The 19,592-nt window shown below is 39.4% G+C and overlaps 1 protein-coding gene across 1 annotated transcript in view; it reads right to left on the bottom strand.

Moving 5' to 3' along the window:
* LOC308094910 (uncharacterized protein) overlaps positions 1 to 17,945 on the bottom strand; it is a 103,194-nt gene extending 85,249 nt beyond the window's left edge. Inside the window, exons 1-3 of the mRNA XM_080441733.1 lie at positions 17,715 to 17,945; positions 15,680 to 15,748; positions 13,590 to 13,614 (exon numbers count right to left, since the gene is read on the bottom strand). Of these exons, the coding sequence (XP_080297859.1) occupies positions 13,590 to 13,614; positions 15,680 to 15,748; positions 17,715 to 17,738 (118 nt within the window). The 5' untranslated portion in view covers positions 17,739 to 17,945. The remainder of the gene's footprint in view (positions 1 to 13,589; positions 13,615 to 15,679; positions 15,749 to 17,714) is intronic.
* Positions 17,946 to 19,592: the final 1,647 nt, after the last annotated feature.

Genomic DNA, 19,592 nt, shown 5'->3' with positions numbered 1-19,592 from the left:
GCTACGCACCATGGGCGACCAGGCTTTTTGCTCGGTCGCCCCCGAACTGTGGAACGCCCTCCCTGTCCACCTGAGAGCACCAGTCGGTTGACTGCTTTAAGAGAGGACAAAAGACCTGCCTTTTTAACAAAGCATTTGTTTAGCTACACTGGTTTTACCTCTAGGCTTTACGCCACATGTTTTAATTGTTTTGTTTCAGTTTCTCAGATGTTTCTTTTTATGCAACTGCCTATTGTAGCACTTTGAGATTTTTCATATGTAAAGTGCATTATAAATAAAATCCATTATTATTATTGTTATTATATGAGCTTGTAGATCTGCTATTTTTGAATAGGCCAAAGTATAAAATAATAAAATAATAAAATCTAAAATGACACAGTATGCGTTCCCAGATTGAATGGGTTAAAGTGCCATGAAACCCCAGGCCGAGTTTGTAGTTCATTTTCTAGTTTAGGTAAAAAAAAAACTACAGCAGAAGCCACACAGCTGCAGCTTAATCATCAAATGAATAATGGGTGTGTAGATGTTGGTGTGGCCAGAGCATGGTGTGTGCCAATGTGCAAGCATACATAGCAGTCAACAAACCCGTTATTTAGATTAGCTGGTGCAGCTGTGTTGCTTACATCACAGTGTACTACATTATAAAGGACAGCTGTATGCAGCCTGCCATGATTTTACCCTGCTGTAGTTTTTAATCTGAACTGGAAACCAACCTACAAAATGAGCCTGGGGTTTCATTCTAACATAGTATGAGTTTTAGTCAGTCTTACGGAGCCCCTTAGGGGACATTACTAGGTAGATTGTTTTAAGGGTAGGTACATTATTTTAAGAGCTAGGTAGATTGTTTTAAGGGTAGGTACATTATTTAAAGAGCTAGGTAGATTGTTTTAAGGGTAGGTACATTATTTTAAGAGCTGGTGGTTTATGTTTTCTGGTATGGGAAAAAAAACATAGGCTATAACATTTATTTTTTAGGAGATGAAAATATTTTTAAAGGGGAAATATATATTTTTGGAGGGGATAACATTAAAAAATCAAGGCTATAATTTTTTTTCTTTTAGGAGATGAAAATATTTTTAAAGGGGAAAGATTTTTTTTTGGAGGGAATGACATTAAAAAATCAAGGCTATAACATTTATTTTTAAGGGGATGAAAAGGTTTTTAAAGGGGAAGATATTTTTTAGAGGGGTTGACATTTTTTAAAAGAGGGATGATTTTTTTTATTTAGGAAAAAAAAAAATTAAGTGAGTTTTTCTTTTCAAAGTGAGTGTTTTTTTTTCAAAGTCGTGCGCACGACTTTGAAAAGGTTTTTTTTTTTTTCAAAGTGAGATTTTTTTTTTCAAAAAGGAGAATTTTTTTTTTTTTTCAAAGATTTTATTTTTTTTTCAAAGTGAGTTTTTTTTCTTTCAAAAGGAGATTTTTTTTTTCAATACAAATTTTTCTTTTTAATTTTTTTAGGTAATTTTCAATTTTTTTCCCAAGTATTGTTTCATCTTCAAAGTTTTTTTTTTCAACGGCCGGGGGTCCACAGGGGTCCCCGTGGCGGGGGTGACGGCCGGGGTTCCACCGAGGTCCCCGTGGACCGGCCAGGGGTCCACGGGGGTCCCCGTGGCGGCCGGGGGTCCACGGGGCTCCCCGTGGCGGCCGGGGGTCCACGGGGCTCCCCGTGGCGGCCGGTGCTCAGCTTAGTCTAGGACCTGGCTAAGATATGTATGCACTTAATTTAGGAGAGAATATCTCAACTGTTCTTGGCTAATATGACCCCAGGGAACAACTTAGGAACTTTGACTAATTCTCTATCCGGGACGAAATACCCGAAAATGACCACGCCCTTTTTAAAATGACCATAACCGGTGCACTATTTCCAACATGGTAAACCGTTGGAGCTACAGATTTACTGAGATGCTCAAAATGTTCAGAATACTTATGTTTAGGGAAACATAGTAAAGTGTAACATTTCTAATTTGATATTTTATGACAGAACAGCTAAAAGAAACCGCTAAAAACCTATTACAGTCCAGGGCCATAGTTGCGCGAATCAATCTAAAAGAACTACATTTGTCCCTGATGTAACCCAGGGCATGCTCTAATGATTTAGCAACGGTGCCCGAGCCAACGACCTTCGGGGTCATCTTAGTGGCCAAATCCAATATGGCTGCCACCCGCCAAAGTCTTTGGCTATAACGTTTGAACCACATGAGCTACGAATGCCAACTTGGTGTCTAAATCATGTTTTTTGACTATTAGAAACATGGTTGAATGCTTATCTTTATGATGTAATCTATCTAGAGGACACTAATTTGATTATCACAAATATGTCATATAAATGCCACTATGTTATGAAACAACCAATGTATCCTACAATGTAATTTTGTTGAAACAATATAATGATTTAACTCAATAGAATGAGTAGAACTCATTCCTAATGATACAGCTAGTACAGTATGTGCAACAATGCTCAGCATAAAATGTAATACTATATAGTATTACTATTCTATACACCATTGACTAGTAGATATCATACTAGTCAAAGGTGTATAGAATTGTTTATAATATGTTTATATCACATTATGGTCTTGGTGTTACAACAGCAATAGTCCTAATCATACATCTATATATCGAAATGCAACAGACTCCAGCTTTGTAGCATTTGCTGTGTCCACCAAATGACTTTTGCAGCCACAGAGGAGGACGATAGCGCACGCTTTACTGGCATCTGCAAGATGGGTCCAGTAAGGTTCCCAGGTTCTGACACTTGGGTGGGAGGAAGGTTCTCAAGGGACCTGGTACCATCTGACCAACATCAGCCTTCCCTGACTATGGGAAAAGGAGTGCAGGTATCTCAAAGAAACCCTGGTCACCCTCACCTTGGAGCCTGAAAAGATCAACTCCAATGTCCATGTCCAAAGATTGGAGTGTATGGTCATCATCATATACAGCAAGAGCTGTGGCCAAAGCAGAGTTGATGAATCCTGACAGTGGCTTTTCTCAGTCCCTCACGAACATTCCTCTCACCCAAGCTGCACTGATTCAGCATGTAAAACCTGCTTCAGACCAGCTTCTATTGGATCAGACAACCTCCGTCCAACAAAATATCCCAGATTTCAATAGGTTGGGCTGGTACTGGGACTCCATTACTAAGACTTGTGAACCTTACTGGATCTTGCAGGTGCCAGTAAAGCTATTGCTGTTGTAACACCAAGACCATAATGTGATATAAACATATTATAAACAATTCTATACACCTTTGACTAGTATGATATCTACTAGTCAATGGTGTATAGAATAGTAATACTATATAGTATTACATTTTATGCTGAGCATTGTTGCACATACTGTACTAGCTGTATCATTAGGAATGAGTTCTACTCATTCTATTGAGTTAAATCATTATATTGTTTCAACAAAATTACATTGTAGGATACATTGGTTGTTTCATAACATAGTGGCATTTATATGACATATTTGTGATAATCAAATTAGTGGCCTCTAGATAGATTACATCATAAAGATAAGCATTCAACCATGTTTCTAATAGTCAAAAAACATGATTTAGACACCAAGTTGGCATTCGTAGCTCATGTGGTTCAAACGTTATAGCCAAAGACTTTGGCGGGTGGCAGCCATATTGGATTTGGCCACTAAGATGACCCCGAAGGTCGTTGGCTCGGGCACCGTTGCTAAATCATTAGAGCATGCCCTGGGTTACATCAGGGACAAATGTAGTTCTTTTAGATTGATTCGCGCAACTATGGCCCTGGACTGTAATAGGTTTTTAGCGGTTTCTTTTAGCTGTTCTGTCATAAAATATCAAATTAGAAATGTTACACTTTACTATGTTTCCCTAAACATAAGTATTCTGAACATTTTGAGCATCTCAGTAAATCTGTAGCTCCAACGGTTTACCATGTTGGAAATAGTGCACCGGTTATGGTCATTTTAAAAAGGGCGTGGTCATTTTCGGGTATTTCGTCCCGGATAGAGAATTAGTCAAAGTTCCTAAGTTGTTCCCTGGGGTCATATTAGCCAAGAACAGTTGAGATATTCTCTCCTAAATTAAGTGCATACATATCTTAGCCAGGTCCTAGACTAAGCTGAGCACCGGCCGCCACGGGGAGCCCCGTGGACCCCCGGCCGCCACGGGGACCCCCGTGGACCCCTGGCCGGTCCACGGGGACCTCGGTGGAACCCCGGCCGCCACCCCCGCCACGGGGACCCCTGTGGACCCCCGGCCTTGAAAAAAAAAACTTTGAAGATGAAACAATACTTGGGAAAAAAAATCTCACTTTGAAAAAAAAAAATCTTTGAAAAAAAAAAATCTTCCTTTTCAAAGTCGTGCGCACGACTTTGAAAAAAAACTCAGTTTGAAAAAAAACTCACTCACTTTGAAAAAAAAACTCACTTTCATTTTTTTTTTCTAAATAAAAAAAATCATCCCTCTTTTAAAAAATGTCAACCCCTCTAAAAAATATCTTCCCCTTTAAAAACCTTTTCATCTCCTTAAAAATAAATGTTATAGCCTTGATTTTTTAATGTCATTCCCTCCAAAAAAAAATCTTTCCCCTTTAAAAATATTTTCATCTCCTAAAAGAAAAAAATATATAGCCTTGATTTTTTAATGTTATCCCCTCCAAAAATATATATTTCCCCTTTAAAAATATTTTCATCTCCTAAAAAATAAATGTTATAGCCTATGTTTTTTTTTTCCATACCAGAAAACATAAACCACCAGCTCTTAAAATAATGTACCTACCCTTAAAAGAATCTACCTAGCTCTTAAAATAATGTACCTACCCTTAAAACAATCTACCTAGCTCTTAAAATAATGTACCTACCCTTAAAACAATCTACCTAGTAATGTCCCCTAAGGGGCTCCGTACAGTCTCGTATGACAGGTTACTCTTGGTTTGTGTGTACTGGTTCAATAAACAAACAAATAAACTTAACAGAGGTTTGCTGCAACAACGTTCTATTTGAGTTCAATGTTTGAGTGAGCAGTGACCACTGACATCATCCAAAAGGCGAATCCCCCTTTTGGAGATTCTCACTTCCCCCATTTCTTGAGTTCTTGCGTTTCCCAGTAACTGGCCCTGGTGTTTTACAATTCCACAATGTTAACCAAGTAAACATCTACCAGTTATTTTATGACACACAAGGTAATGTATGTAGCCGAGCCATGTGGCCCATACAGATGTGTCCAGAGAGAGAGAGAGAATAAATATATTTATTTATGTATTTATTAGAGAGAGAATCTATAGTGCTGAACGGTTTATAATTTCACTCTTATTTTTCTGTTTTATATTTCTTTCCACTATATAACAATTACTGAAACTAGGAGACCATAAATAGTACTGATATTGAGAGCTACTAAAATATGTATTGAGCATGCTGACTGGAGTGTTTCCATTTCAGGCAACAAAGAAAGTGTGTCATAGCAAATTACAATGTAGCAGCGGATGTGATAAAAGCCCAGGAGATGATTGATGATCTTGTGGTCGGTTAGAGTGAGTTTGCAGACGGTGCAGAGATATAACCGTCTGTCAGTCTGCTCCTCACTGCTGCATTCCACCAGGTGCTCCAGACCTGCAGGGATGAAAAGGTGCAACAGAGTGAAATAATATGTGATAAGCAGCATGTGGTTCACCTCTGGTTCAATTCTACCAGTTAGTTAGTTACAGTAGCTGCACTCACCGGATGAGCCAGCTCTTTAAAAGTCCCTCATAGAATGAATTCAAGTCTCCATGGAGTAGATAGGAAAAGAAATGCATTTCTTTTTTTGGGTGAACTATCCCTTTAAGCCCTATTATACTTTTTGCAAAACGTGTTTGACAGATGGTTTCAAATGGGGGTCCACAGACCACAGCCAAATACATATCAGTTTCACAGGAACATGTTTTGAGAACCACTGACCTAGAAAAGGATGTTTCCTGTTGGGGGTTCCCAGGTATGTCTCTATAGTCATCCTTTTTGGTCCTTCAGCTGTGGGGATAGATGGATCACAAATATTGGAACACATTTTTTTCTGACACAATGAGGAACTGATCTCTTACTGAAGGGTTTTTATCAAACTGCATAAATAATGAGGCAGCTCATCAACTGACCTGTGGTCTGCTTCAGAAGGTTGTCATTTTGACTCAGAGTGGCCATTGCTGTCAAAGAGAAAGGAGAATCATGAGTTCAGTTGCACCTCTCTTTTTTAGTTTTTGTCGCATTCCTAAGCCAGTAATTTCTCCGGTAGGAGTCTCCTTTGTGTCTCCTACCCGAACCACTGCCTACCGGTCCACTGGTCATCAAATTATTGGCTTAGGAATGTGACAAATTAATGAATTCAAGTGACTAATCGGTAGGAAAAAAAATATTTTTTTGGGTGAACTATCCCTTTAAGATTCTAATATGAAAAATATAATATTTTGCCATTTGTCTCGCCTGCATTGTTGTAGCAATTCAATGTAATTGTGTTCTTGTTAGCCAGTGGATAACTGGAGTGGAATCATGTGATCATGTGTCTAACAGACAGACGATCTTCAGGATTAACATTTTAAATAAACACTGTAAAACAGAGGGGCAGCAGCACTGTACCTTTGACATAACTGGCACCTTTCATTGTTTCAAACACATCTGGAGGCAAGTCCAGAGCCTGCACACAGAAAAGATGGAATAAAACAGCTCATGTTGAAAGCATCAACCATCCTGTTCCTTAAACATCAAAGGCATTTTATGAAAATGGCCAACTAAAGGCCAAGTTTTTTTTTTTTTGCATTGATGATTTGCTGCATTTTGTTCAAAACGGGCCACTGATGCAAATGATGGAATATGAAAAATCAAACAGATCCGTCTTGATCACATGACTATAGAGATCATGTGTACCGATTTGCGTGAAATTTGGATAGAATCTGAAGGAGTAATATAAAATGTTCTACATAAGTCGGCCTCCTAGTGGCACTATAAAAGGCAGATGTGAAAAATGCAGGGCAAAGGTTTTTCCTTGGCCTCTAAGGAGTGTGCATACAGAACAATGTTTTACACAGATCGGTCCAGTTATAGGTGAAAACACGATTTGGCCTGTTTATAGCGCCACCGTGAGGATGATTTGAACATTTTCAAAGTGGCATTTCTTTCTCAGCCCAGTAGGAATGTGCGTGCAGAATTTCACGGAAATTGAACGCCGTCTTCATTATTTGAGGGATTTTGTTCAAAACGGAGCAGTCCTGCAAACTTTGAAAGCAAATCATAGCCAATCAGGATGGAATATAAAAAAATCTGAAAAAACACGTTTCGTTTACTGACTATATAGAGATACTGTGTACCATTTTGTGTGATGTTTGGACAAAATCTGTTGGAGTACTGTCAATTTTTTTTTTTTGCCAAATTCGTCCTCCTGGTGGCGCTATAACAGGCCCATGTGAAAAATGTGGCCCAGCTCTGGCATCCAGGGAGTGTGTGTGCTCAGTTTCGATGCGATCAAGCCAAGGGCGCGGGAGATTAGCTGTTCAGACGGACACACACACACACAAACACACACACGGACGGACAGACGGAGAGGGTGCAAAACAGTCTCGGACATGCCTTCGGCCTGGCGGAGACAAAAAGACAAATACACTGTTTTCAAATCCAAGCGCTCCGCACATGCCAACCGACCTGCAGCCTCCCAGTGTGTTGTTCCCAGTTCTTCTTGACGTTGCTGTGGGCCACAAGATCCACAATAGTGTGAATCTTTGGGCTGGGAATCCAGGAGAATCTCAGCACGTCTGGGTTGGTGTAGTTCTGGGAAATAGGAAAGATTAAATCTCAAGTGAAAAGTACATTTATCCAAGCTGATGTGTATCTCTGTATAAAGGTGGTGGTCAACACTTACATAGTAATTGCGACAGTGCTCAGGAGAGTCGAGATGTTTACTTATGTCCAAAAACGAGTCCTCACACGCGTGACAGAGGTAGAACAGGGAGCCATTCTTTGAACCCAAGCACAGTGTCACCAGAGACAAGCCTAGGAGGGAAGCAAATGCAGAAAAACAAACATACCTGTTTTTTTTTGTTTCGCATTATTTCCCTTTTTTGTACAACGTCAACTACACACAAGATAATCTCAATCTAATCTCAATCTAATTGGCAGATGACTGATTTTGTCCATTGTAAATTCAATAAGTCTGTGGTCATTGCTATTGCACATTCTGGTCTAGATACAGTGAAAAACTGTCCTATACAAACCACAACTTTTTGCACAATGTGAACAGGCAATAGTTAGGACTGTATGGTTTCTATAAGCTTATTAATTCGCAACTCCTGTACACAACTACAATATACAGTATATCAGGATAGGATAAAACGTTTAAAAAAAATAGTTTTTTGACCAGTTTTCTCACAGGCGGGACAAGAACTTATCTGGACTATTTCAAATGAGATGCAATTTACATGCACCAGTGCATAAAACGGAATTAACGACCTTCCCAAATATGAAGGTGTGAGTTGGACGTTATAACACACACATACATACTTTACTTACCTAATTTACTTCCCAGAATGTCAATGCTTTTCAAATGAACTGGAAGAGAGAGAGTCAGTCATGGAGAAACATCAGTGATGCACAATATGTTTTCTTTCGGGTCAGGTGTCACACAATTGCCCTATTTGGGTTAAAAAAGGTGACTGTAGCTAAAAAGTGACACTTTTGCATGTCTGCAATATTGAAAAACGTATATATATATATCTCTGCTGTCCAGCCCGAACCTGCTAACTCCAAAACGCTCATTGTTCAGGAAACGAAAAAACAAAATATACGTTTTTCAGGAAATGAAGAAAACCTTATATTTTTAAAACAAAGCAATACTGCCTCATCAAAGTTGGTATAGTGACTTTATATATCGTCAGATACTTGCATGTGTCATTATATTATCACCACTTTACCCAAATCCAGCGCAAGTGGAGATAGTAGTTTCTAACGAGCAGAAATCAAGCTGAAATGGAGTTAGGTGTCCAAACAACAATAGCTCCACTTGCTGCTGAGGGAGAGGCGCTTTTTAATACTTTTCATTGTTCCAAATGTTTAGATTTTTTACACAGACGTAAAGGGTGTTCAATAGCGTTGATTTATGAAAAAAATAAAAAAAGCTGAAAATGGAGTTAGCTGGTTCGTCCCGGACACCGACGATATATATATATATATATATATATATATATATATATATATATATATATATATATATAACAGTACATATATCAGTACAGTACATGTATCAGTACCCACTTAACCCATTAAGACCGGGAACGCATCTGTGTCATTTTTAGATGTCTTTGACTATTCAAAAATAGCAGATCTACAAGCTCATAGCACGGCACAGAGTGTTGCGCTACGAGCTTGTAGATCAGCTATTCTTTTTTTTTGTTGAAAAATCCTGAAAATTTGTGAAAATCTTTGAATATATATGCTTTTTAAAGCAATTATTTTTTTTCTCAAATCTTTGCTTCTGGGGATTCTACAAATGTTTTCTAAGTTTGGTTCTCAAACTTTTTTCATGTCAAGGACCCCCAAAATGATATGTATTTGTCTGTGGACACCCCCCCACGAGTGCCGCGCTATGAGCTTGTAGATCTGCTATTTTTGACAGATCGTGCAAATGTGTGCAAATCTTTGAATATGTACTTTTTTAAAAGCGAACATTTGTAACTCAAATCGCATGTTGCTATATCAGTGGTGCTCCAACTTTTCTGGTCTTGATGGATTAAGTTTTAAGTCATTAGGCCTTTGATGTACGGTATGACAGAGCAGGACGAGGGCTGTGTGAGTGTTTAACAGGTCAGATTCCTTCCTTCCACAACAAATACTATATTGTCTCTGTTGGGTGGAAACCAAACTGTCCAAAACTGTTACTTTTCAGGATTCTAATTCAAAAGTAGCAAAAGTAGCGGATCAACAAGCTCGAAACGCATCGTTTAGCGCTGCGTTTCGAGCTTGTATATCTTCTACTTTTGCTACTTTTGTGAACAAAAAACGGTTAAGATATGGAGATAAAGAAGTTTATGGCCGACAGCAACGATATGTGATATTTTCTTATCTTGCCCATCCATGCAAGGCCCTGCCTTGACCTGACCGCACACATATCTCTGGAATCAGGGTGAGGTGACAATGCCCTTGGAACACTCGAGCGATAGTTTGTTTTGTCTTAACCCATTAACTGCCAGAGGTATTTTCATATATTTTTAGCCAGTGCCAGAGTTTTTCATTGAAAAAAAAAAAGTACTCAGGAGCCGAGATACAGAATTTTTAAGTTTTAAGTTAACAAGGAAGTGGATAGGAGTCTAGATCTTCGGAAAATCATATCTCCTTGGTCTTTGGGTCAAATTTGAAAAAAATTATGTATTTCTTTTTCAGTTCACGTAGATCTACGCGATTGGCACGTGGCGGCTTTAAATAGGTTCGCGTAGATCTACGTGATTGGCAGTGAATCATGTCTCAGGCCACAATTAGACGACAGCGGTCTAGAGATGACGGCGCGACATCACACGTTTTGCGGATTCCCTGTGTTGCATGTTTAGATGGTGACGGGACGCGGAGCGTTTTCAAAGACTTCTACTCTGGAAGGTGGTTTCATTTTGTTTTTGCGGATCAACCCCCGAAAACGCTGTTCCCGTCTAAATGTCTCTCATTGTGGCACATCTGATATTTCATTTTGCCGTTTTTTCTTGAGACCGGTGTCGTCTAAAGGGGGCCTTAGTCACGTTTAAAAGGATACTTCACTTTCACATAAAATAAACATTAAAAATAAATATTTTTAAAAAATGAAAGAAGTTATGGCAAAATAAAGGCCCCCTCACACATTAGTAGGACACTCTAATGCGTGAGGGGGCCATGATTTTTCCATTACTTTTTTCATTTATTTTTAATATATTTTTAAAATGTTTATTTTATGTGAAAGTGAAGTATCCCTTTAAGTATGCTTCTACAAACAGAGACAAATAACAAAGAAAGGGAAAAAAAGTGTGTGGGGGGGGGGCATGACAGACAGCTTGACATAGATAATTGCTTTAAAAAGCATATATATTCACCGCCCAAAAGCTGCCCAAAAGACAAAGTTTGAGCACCACTGACATAAAAACATACGTTTTTCAGAATACTGTTGGGACTTAGAAGACATTTGTAGAATCGGCTTCAGGTCTTAATGGGTTAAACGTGACTAAGGCCCCATTTAGACGACACCGGTCTCAAGAAAAAACGGCAAAATGAAATATCAGATGTGCCGTCCATTTAGACGGGAAGTGTTTAAATAAAAATCGTTTAAGGAAACACTACCCTTCCTCTTTGCCTGGCCTACTTGTTGTTAACTATATGAACTATATAACCCCCACCTCAAACTATTTTGTTCCAGGGACCCCCAGAAGCAAAGATTTGAGTTTAGAAATGTTTGCTTTAAAAGAATATTCAAAGATTTGCACACATTTTCACGATTTTTCAAAAATAGCTCAAATCAAAAAGTGACACAGATGCGTTCCAGGTCTTAATGGGTTAAGTATGCTTCTACAAACAGAGACAAATAACAAAGAAAGGGAAAAAAAGTGTGTGGGGGGGGGGCATGACAGACAGCTTGACATAGATAATTGCTTTAAAAAGCATATATATTCACCGCCCAAAAGCTGCCCAAAAGACAAAGTTTGAGCACCACTGACATAAAAACGTACGTTTTTCAGAATACTGTTGGGTCTTAGAAGACATTTGTAGAATCGGCTTCAGGTCTTAATGGGTTAAACGTGACTAAGGCCCCATTTAGACGACACCGGTCTCAAGAAAAAACGGCAAAATGAAATATCAGATGTGCCGTCCATTTAGACGGGAACAGTGTTTAAATAAAAATCGTTTAAGGAAACACTACCCGTCCTCTTTGCCTGGCCTACTTGTTGTTAACTATATGAACTATATAACCCCCACCTCATACTATTTTGTTCCAGGGACCCCCAGAAGCAAAGATTTGAGTTTAGAAATGTTTGCTTTAAAAGAATATTCAAAGATTTGCACACATTTTCACGATTTTTCAAAAATAGCTCAAATCAAAAAGTGACACAGATGCGTTCCAGGTCTTAATGGGTTAAGTATGGTTCTACACACAGAGACAAATAACAAAGAAAGGGGGAAAAAGTGTGTGGGGGGGGCATGACAGACAGCTTGACATAGATAATTGCTTTAAAAAGCATATATATTCACCGCCCAAAAGCCGCCCAAAAGACAAAATTTGAGCACCACTGACATAAAAACGTAGAGAATACTGTTGGGATTTATGGGGGGGGGGGGCATGACAGACAGCTTGACATAGATAATAATGCTAAATGTTCCATCTCTCCTTTATGTTGCATGAGCACTATGTGGTCTACTCTTTTTAAACAGTTCCCACGCCCTGTACCCACTGAAGCTTTGTGTGTGTTTGCCAGTGTGTGTCTGAGGGTGTGTCTGTGTGCCCCCTCCACACTGCTTGACCACTCACTGATTGACCATACACTTCCTTTTCATTCTTTGCAAATAAAGTGCCCCCCCTCCGCCCTTAATCTAGGGATGTTGCTTCTTCTAGTTTCATATTATATACATTTCCTAGTCCTTTTGCACTTCATTTAAGGGCATTTGGGGAAAGTTGGTGTTGGCTAGACCGCACTCTCACATCGCATTGCATGGGGAGATTAACACAAAAATAATATATTAACACAAATAAGTCATTGTAAAAATATAAAGCATAAAATGCTTACCTAGGCCCTGGTACACTGCTGAAAACCAGGAGGAAAAGAGCATCCAGAAAGAAAACAAATGAGTGAATTAGAGGTTAAATGAAAACAGGAACTATGTTGTGTTGAAATCCCATGCAAGATAGACATAGACATTTAACTGTAGTAGAGGAAGTGATGTAATACAATGCCATGTGTGCGATTTAGTCACTTTTGTGGAACCGATCTAACTCATCTCATCACAAGTAATAAACATGTTTAAATAATCAGACTCTAGTGAAAAGTGATACTCTAACATTCATCACGTACCCAGGCTTTATTTGCCCTGGGTGAGGGGAGTGATACAAGCTCAGAGAGGGTGATCGTCCCCCTAGGGCTGATATGGCAGTAGCTGACCAATCAGCACAGTGAACTGTCACCATGAGTGACCTCAGCATGGACATGCAAGGAACTCGGCATGTCAGACATGCTCACTGGGTTGATCAAATGTTATACTACTACTACTACTACTACTACTACTACTACTACTACTACTACTACTACTAATAATAATAATAATAATAATAATAATAATTATTATTATTATTATTATTATAATGGATTTTATTTATAATGCACTTTACATTTGAAAAATCTCAAAGTGCTACAATAGCATTTTTTGAAAGAAAAAAATGTTCAGAACCCAAGATATCATGATTTGAAGATTTGCTGCTCCATTCACTTCTTGTTTAACTTCTTACTGAAAAAGGCTGTATCTCGCTTCCTAAGCACTTCCGATAACCATGGCCAATGATGAATGCCCTGAATTTAACTGGCATTTAAACATTTGCTGAAAAGAAATGATTATCTTGGACTGTATTGTTTTTACTAAATAAGAGAGGGCCTTACCTTTCTGAAACAGCTCTGCCTTTTTCTGTGGGTAGAGAACAAGAGACAAGAGGTTAAGTCATGATTAATTTAGACAAGTATAAATCAGGCTTATGCCATTTCACAACATTACTATCTGAACATTGTGACCCAGGTCCTATAAATACATGGACTGTATTCATAGAATCAGAGAGTACCTTTCTGTAAATTCCAACAGTGGTTCTAAAACTTTTTCCATAACTCTCTCACTGCCAAGAACGACTTATAACGGCTTTTTGAAGAGAAAAAATATATATATTATAAATATATATATATTTTTAAAGAATGTTCAGAACCCAAGATATCGTGATCCGAAGATTTGCTGCTCCATTCACTTGTTGTTTAACTTATTACTTAAAAAGGCTGTTTTTGAAATGTTTAAAAAATGTGTTTTTCAGGATGTTTTGAAAATTGCAGATCTACAAGCTACATAGCTTTATGTACGAAGGATTAAAGTGGTTAAACTTTTATGCTATACTGTACATACATTTTGCTGGAACCCACTCAAGGACCAAATTGCATTACATCCTTCCATAAGAAATGCAAACATGAATGCAGATGTTTGTCAAATTTGGCGTTGTAGGCCTAGTGGTCAGTGCCAGTGGTTCTCAAGGTGGGGTCCTCGAGGGAGTTCCAAGGGGTCCCCAGCTAAATTGTTGATAGTTAGGAACCAAATGGACCTTTCACACATCTGGAAGAGTGTATTATGTACACTCTCAAGCGTTATGGGGGTCCGTGGCCTAATAGGTAACCGGAATGGTGGGCAGTGGGCGCCCGGTATTTCTGGGCATCACTGGGCTGAGTGTTCCAGAACACTCATTACCTTTCATAAATTCATACATTAGCGAGGCAGAGAATTATTGTTAAATTGGCACATTTTAGGTTTAGGGGAGAATTAAAGAATGAGGGTCCTATCTTGCCTTACCCCTTATCGTGTGAGCTTGTAGATCGGCTATTTGAACTATTTCAAAATGTTTTTCAAAATAGCAAAAGAAATAGGCATAAGGGGTAAGCGCGCAAGATAGGGCCCTACATTTGCTTTATTGTCGCGAGGCAGAGAATTGTAACAAACATGTGTAAATTGGCACATTTTAGGGATTAACACTCGTATGAAGGCCACCTACCACACAGACGGACTTCAGATCAAGACCACTTGCAAGCACTGGGTGTGGTCAGTGCTTGCAATCATCCAGAGATATTCACTTTTAACTATAATGAATGGTTATTAAAGATGGGTCTTACATTGTAAATTGGAAACCTAGTAATCCTTGGCAGCTTAAGTCACTTTGACACCCTGTCATTTCTGTGCTGCAGCGTCCCGTCTGCATGCTATTTTTAGTCCAGGCACAGAGAGAGACAAAAGATGTCCTGCTCTCTGTTTTCCTAGATAGATCCTAGTTAGTTCTCCCTCTGGTTCACATATGTACATAAATTGACACTTACCAAGGCATGTATAAAACAAGAATCCCTAACAGTATCAAAATCACAAAATTCACCAGAACACAGGAAATTAAACCTACTCTGTTAAAAGGTTTCGGGGGGAGGACCCCCAGACACCCCAACTCCTTGATTCTCACAGTCGGATGTTGGCAGGCCTGCAGTAGGGTCATTCTTTCAATGTAGTATTTGAATGCAAAGGCGACCTTTGCACCTCAAGTGCTAATCCTCATTATCACATCAATAGCCACCATAGGGCGCCTGTAATTGATTGTCTGACTGAAAGTGTAAAAGTACTAGTGTAAAATAATATTAAGTCAGGGTCTAGTCAGGCAAATAAAATGTTTATGCTTCCAGACTACAGCCCCTATTGATTTTTTTAAAACAAAGGTCCTCAAACGTTTTCATGTCAAGGACCCCTAAACTGTAGATTTTGTGCCAGGGACCCCTTTTCCCAACACGTTTAAAACCTTTAACACCTTTAATGTTCACCTTTAAAACCTTTAACACCTTTAAAACCTTTAAAACATTGAACAACGTTAACAGCTTTAAATCCTTACATACTTGAGGACCTTTATTGAGTGTCAAAAAGTTTCAAACTCTGTTTCTATATTATAGTTATTATTATTACATACCTGTTGATGTGCCTTAGATCTCAGATGTTCCTTGAAGAGGCCAATAGAGGGATAGTCCACAAGGCAGACCTGAACACAAAACAACGCTCTTACATCAGGGGTAGACAACCTTAGGCACGGGTGCCAACAATTAAGGGGTTAAATTCGTTCTCCTGCTATGCTACAACAATGTGTAACACCCTACCAACAGTTGTAAAGGAGTGTAAATCCCTTAATTTTAACTATATGGTAAATCCCTACTCTCTCCTTCCCCTCTAAAAGAGCACTTACAGGTGGCTGGCCCCTGTAAAAAAGTCAAAGCTTACCCCCCCGCCACCCCCGATTCCCGAACTGTTTACAGTACATATTAAATTTTTTAATTTCTAACTGTTTATATGATGTTTTGCATAGTATTGTATATTTTTGTCTGTCATTAAATGTTTCAATGAATTGAGTACAGCCTGTACTTTTTGGGGTCCTAGTGCCTACTGTACAGTATGACCCTATGGACCAGGGGTCTTCAACGTTTTCAGGCCAAGGACCCCCTAGCTGAGAGAGAGATGAAGCAGGGACCCCCTCTATATTGTATCAAATTGTGTTTCAGATTAAACTTTTTTTGTTTAGCTTGTAGATCTGCTATTTTAGGCTAAAGTTCTCCTCAGAAAAGGGATGCTTGGGTTCAAGTGGTTAAGGTAAAAAAAAAATCCTATCACACAAAGATTTGGCGGACCCCCTGTAGTAACTCTGAGGCCCCCCTAGGGGTCCCGGACCCCCTGTTGAACACCCCTGCTTTAGAGCGTGCCAAAATTTGCCAAAAACATTTTTTTTTTTAAAGAGTCTTCTTAGCCATCACCCCCCAGATTGCCCTGGAATGTCAGCTCCAAAGCCCGTATTTCTCCAAACATGTACAAATGCAAAATGTAAGGTGCTTACCCGCATAACCCAAATGTTAACTCGGTATCCGGCGTGTTTGTACAATGTATTAGTCCATATCTTTCAACAAATACGTGTTTTAATCCCGTCTGTGGCCGAACGCCATTTGTTCCCCCCTGTTTACATTGAGTGTAATTCCGGCTTTCACCGGATGCGCCCCGTCACTCCCGCCCATTGGGAACTTCCGACAGAATCGGCCACAGACGGGATTAAAACACTTCTTTATTGCAAAATATGGACTAATACATTGCACAAACACGCCTGACACCGAGTTAACATTTGGTGCACCTTATATTTTGCATTTGTACATTTTTGGAGAAATACGGGCTTTGCTGCTGACAATCCAAAGCACTCCTGGGGGGTGGTAGCTAAGACTCTAGTATAGATTTAAAAAAAATGTAAAAATCGATCATTTGGACAGTCTTGATCTAAGGCTATATTGAACTGCACTTTCCTGTTTTGATTGATTGAAAATTTTATTAGGCAAAAGAATGTAAAACAACACAGTTACATTTATAATGCTTTTGTCTAAAAGGTCCGGCCAAAAAAGTCCTTGCGGACTTGTTTCCGTTGGGGTCCTTGAATTAATTTCATAGACATACATAGTAGCAACCAAACAGTTCAAAAATCAACATGAAAATACAGATAATATAGAAATGTGCTTTTTTTGTTGTTGCAAACTGCCAATAAAGTATTCAATCAATCAATCAAAACATTGGCACAGGGGAGGGTGATCACTGGCACACTGGCATAAGTGTGAGAGAGAGAGTTTTTAAATATTAAATACTCAAAAAAAGTTTAGTCAGTTAAATTAAGTTCCCTCATATCTATATACAAATGACATCCTGCACATAATTCTACATTCATTCAACAACAACAAAAATAAGGTTGTGCATGGAAAATCTATTTCTGTTATATTTTATGTTGATGTGATGTCATAATTCAACTTAATGTTGATATGTCACTCAAAGAAAATAAAAAATATGGCACTTCATGTCAAAAAGGTTGCCGAATCCTGCTCTACATCATCAGCTATAGCCTACTGGAACTTAATAATAGAGTGCATCATGTGACATTAATAACATACAGGAGAAAAACTAAAGTCAAATCAAAAAGTCTTTACCTGACAGAACAGTCCTGGAGCCATGATGAACCTTCAACCAAACTGCTGACCCGGAAAAAGTACCTTCTGAGCGGATCCGACATGAAGCTGATCAGAGGAAACTCTTTATTCCCTGGAGAGAGAAACGTGTCTGATAAATAAGCCTATCATGTAACCTACCAGTGATCAGAACAACTTACTAACCGCTAGGCTTGACCACAGCTGATTTTGCGCCAAGAAGAGTGCGAACTGACCATTTGTCTGTGGTGGTCACCATCATCTTCTTTTCGCAGATAAGTGAGGCTGGGACCGAGGCTAGGTCATCATAGGTTTCTATCTCACGGGAAGTTACTGTTGCCAGATTTTGCTAGAGAAATAAGCAACGAGGTCTATGAAAACAAGCCCAAAAGAAGCGACCATAGCTAGGCAAACATATGAGCCTTCTAACCTTATACATTGGCTATTTGAAAATAGCAGATCTACAAGATGCGACGCGTTGTGAGCTTTGTAGATCTGCTATTTTCATTAAAAAAAAACTTCTTGAAAAAAATTGTGGAATATTTTCAAATTCACACAAATTTTGTATTGGGGGGGGGGGGGGGTCTCTGGCACAAAATATTTTCAGAAGGTTGGGTCTGTGGACAAATACATATTAATTTGGGGGTCCTTGACATAAAAATGTTTGAGAACCACCACTGGTTTAAACAACATTAGGAAACAAGCCCAAATAAACAACTACACTTTAGAAACAAGGCCCAAAAAGTAACTACACTTTAGAAACAAGCCCAAATACGCAACTACACTTTAGAAACAAGCCCCAAAAATTAACTACACTTTAGAAACAAGCCCAAATAAGCAACTACACTTTAGAGTCTAAAGTGTAGTTTAAAGGGGGCTTGTTGTGTCTAAAGTTTAGACACAAGCCCAAAAAACCCGCAACCCGCAACTACCAATATTTTACAAGCAATTTTATAGAAGAACAAGCCCAAAGTCGCTTATAATAAGCAGACCTGGCAACACTATGGGAAACTAATCCATAACGCTAAACTCCCCAAATCCTTCCACAGCGCCAGATGGAAACGAGGATACAACCCAGACCTCGCCTGTGTAAGCAGTGACATCGCATCCAGAACTGAGAAGGAAGTCCTGGACCCTATCCCCCATACCCAGCACCGGCCAATTGCCATCACGGTGCAACCATCGTCCCATTCCGCAGGAGGTTCAACCTACGGAAAGCTGACTGGTTGTCATTCCAACAGGAGATAGAGCATTCCATATCTAACATACCACCATTTCCAAACAACTACTCCAACTTCACAGACTTGGTAAAAAGGTCAGCCAGACATCACATTCCCAGAGGATGCCAGACACAGTATATTCCTGGGCTATCAGAAACATCCAGCGACCTGCTGAAAGCCTACTATGAGGAATACAATAAGGACCCTTTCTCCTCTACCACCATGGAACTTGGAGAGACCCTGATCAGTGAAGTTGGGGAAGAATGAAGGAAAGTCTGGAAGGAAATGATAGAGAACACCAACATGACAAATAACAGCAGGAAGGCATGGGCTACAATCCGCCGTCTTGGCGATGACCACACCACTCCACCCATAATCACAACGGTCACAGCAAACTCTGTTGCATCACAGCTAGTGGCCAACGGTCGTAACCAACACCGCCGCCGACCCACAGGAGAACACCATCGCACAGTGGTATCAGACCAACCACAACCAGCCAGCCCTCTCACCAAACCCTTCGACATAGAAGAACTCGAAACTGCAATGGGGAAGCTGAAACCCGGAAAAGCAGCAGGGATTGATGATATACTGGCAGAAATGATACAGCACCTAGGACCTAACGCAAAGACCTGGCTCCTGGAGATGCTGAACACATGTATGG

Source organism: Gymnoscopelus braueri, assembly GCF_963280865.1.
Source record: "Gymnoscopelus braueri genome assembly, chromosome: 11".
In the NCBI taxonomy this organism is placed as follows: domain Eukaryota; kingdom Metazoa; phylum Chordata; class Actinopteri; order Myctophiformes; family Myctophidae; genus Gymnoscopelus; species Gymnoscopelus braueri.
Note: the sequence above shows the minus strand (reverse complement) of the source record. Positions and strands in the feature narration are given on the sequence as shown.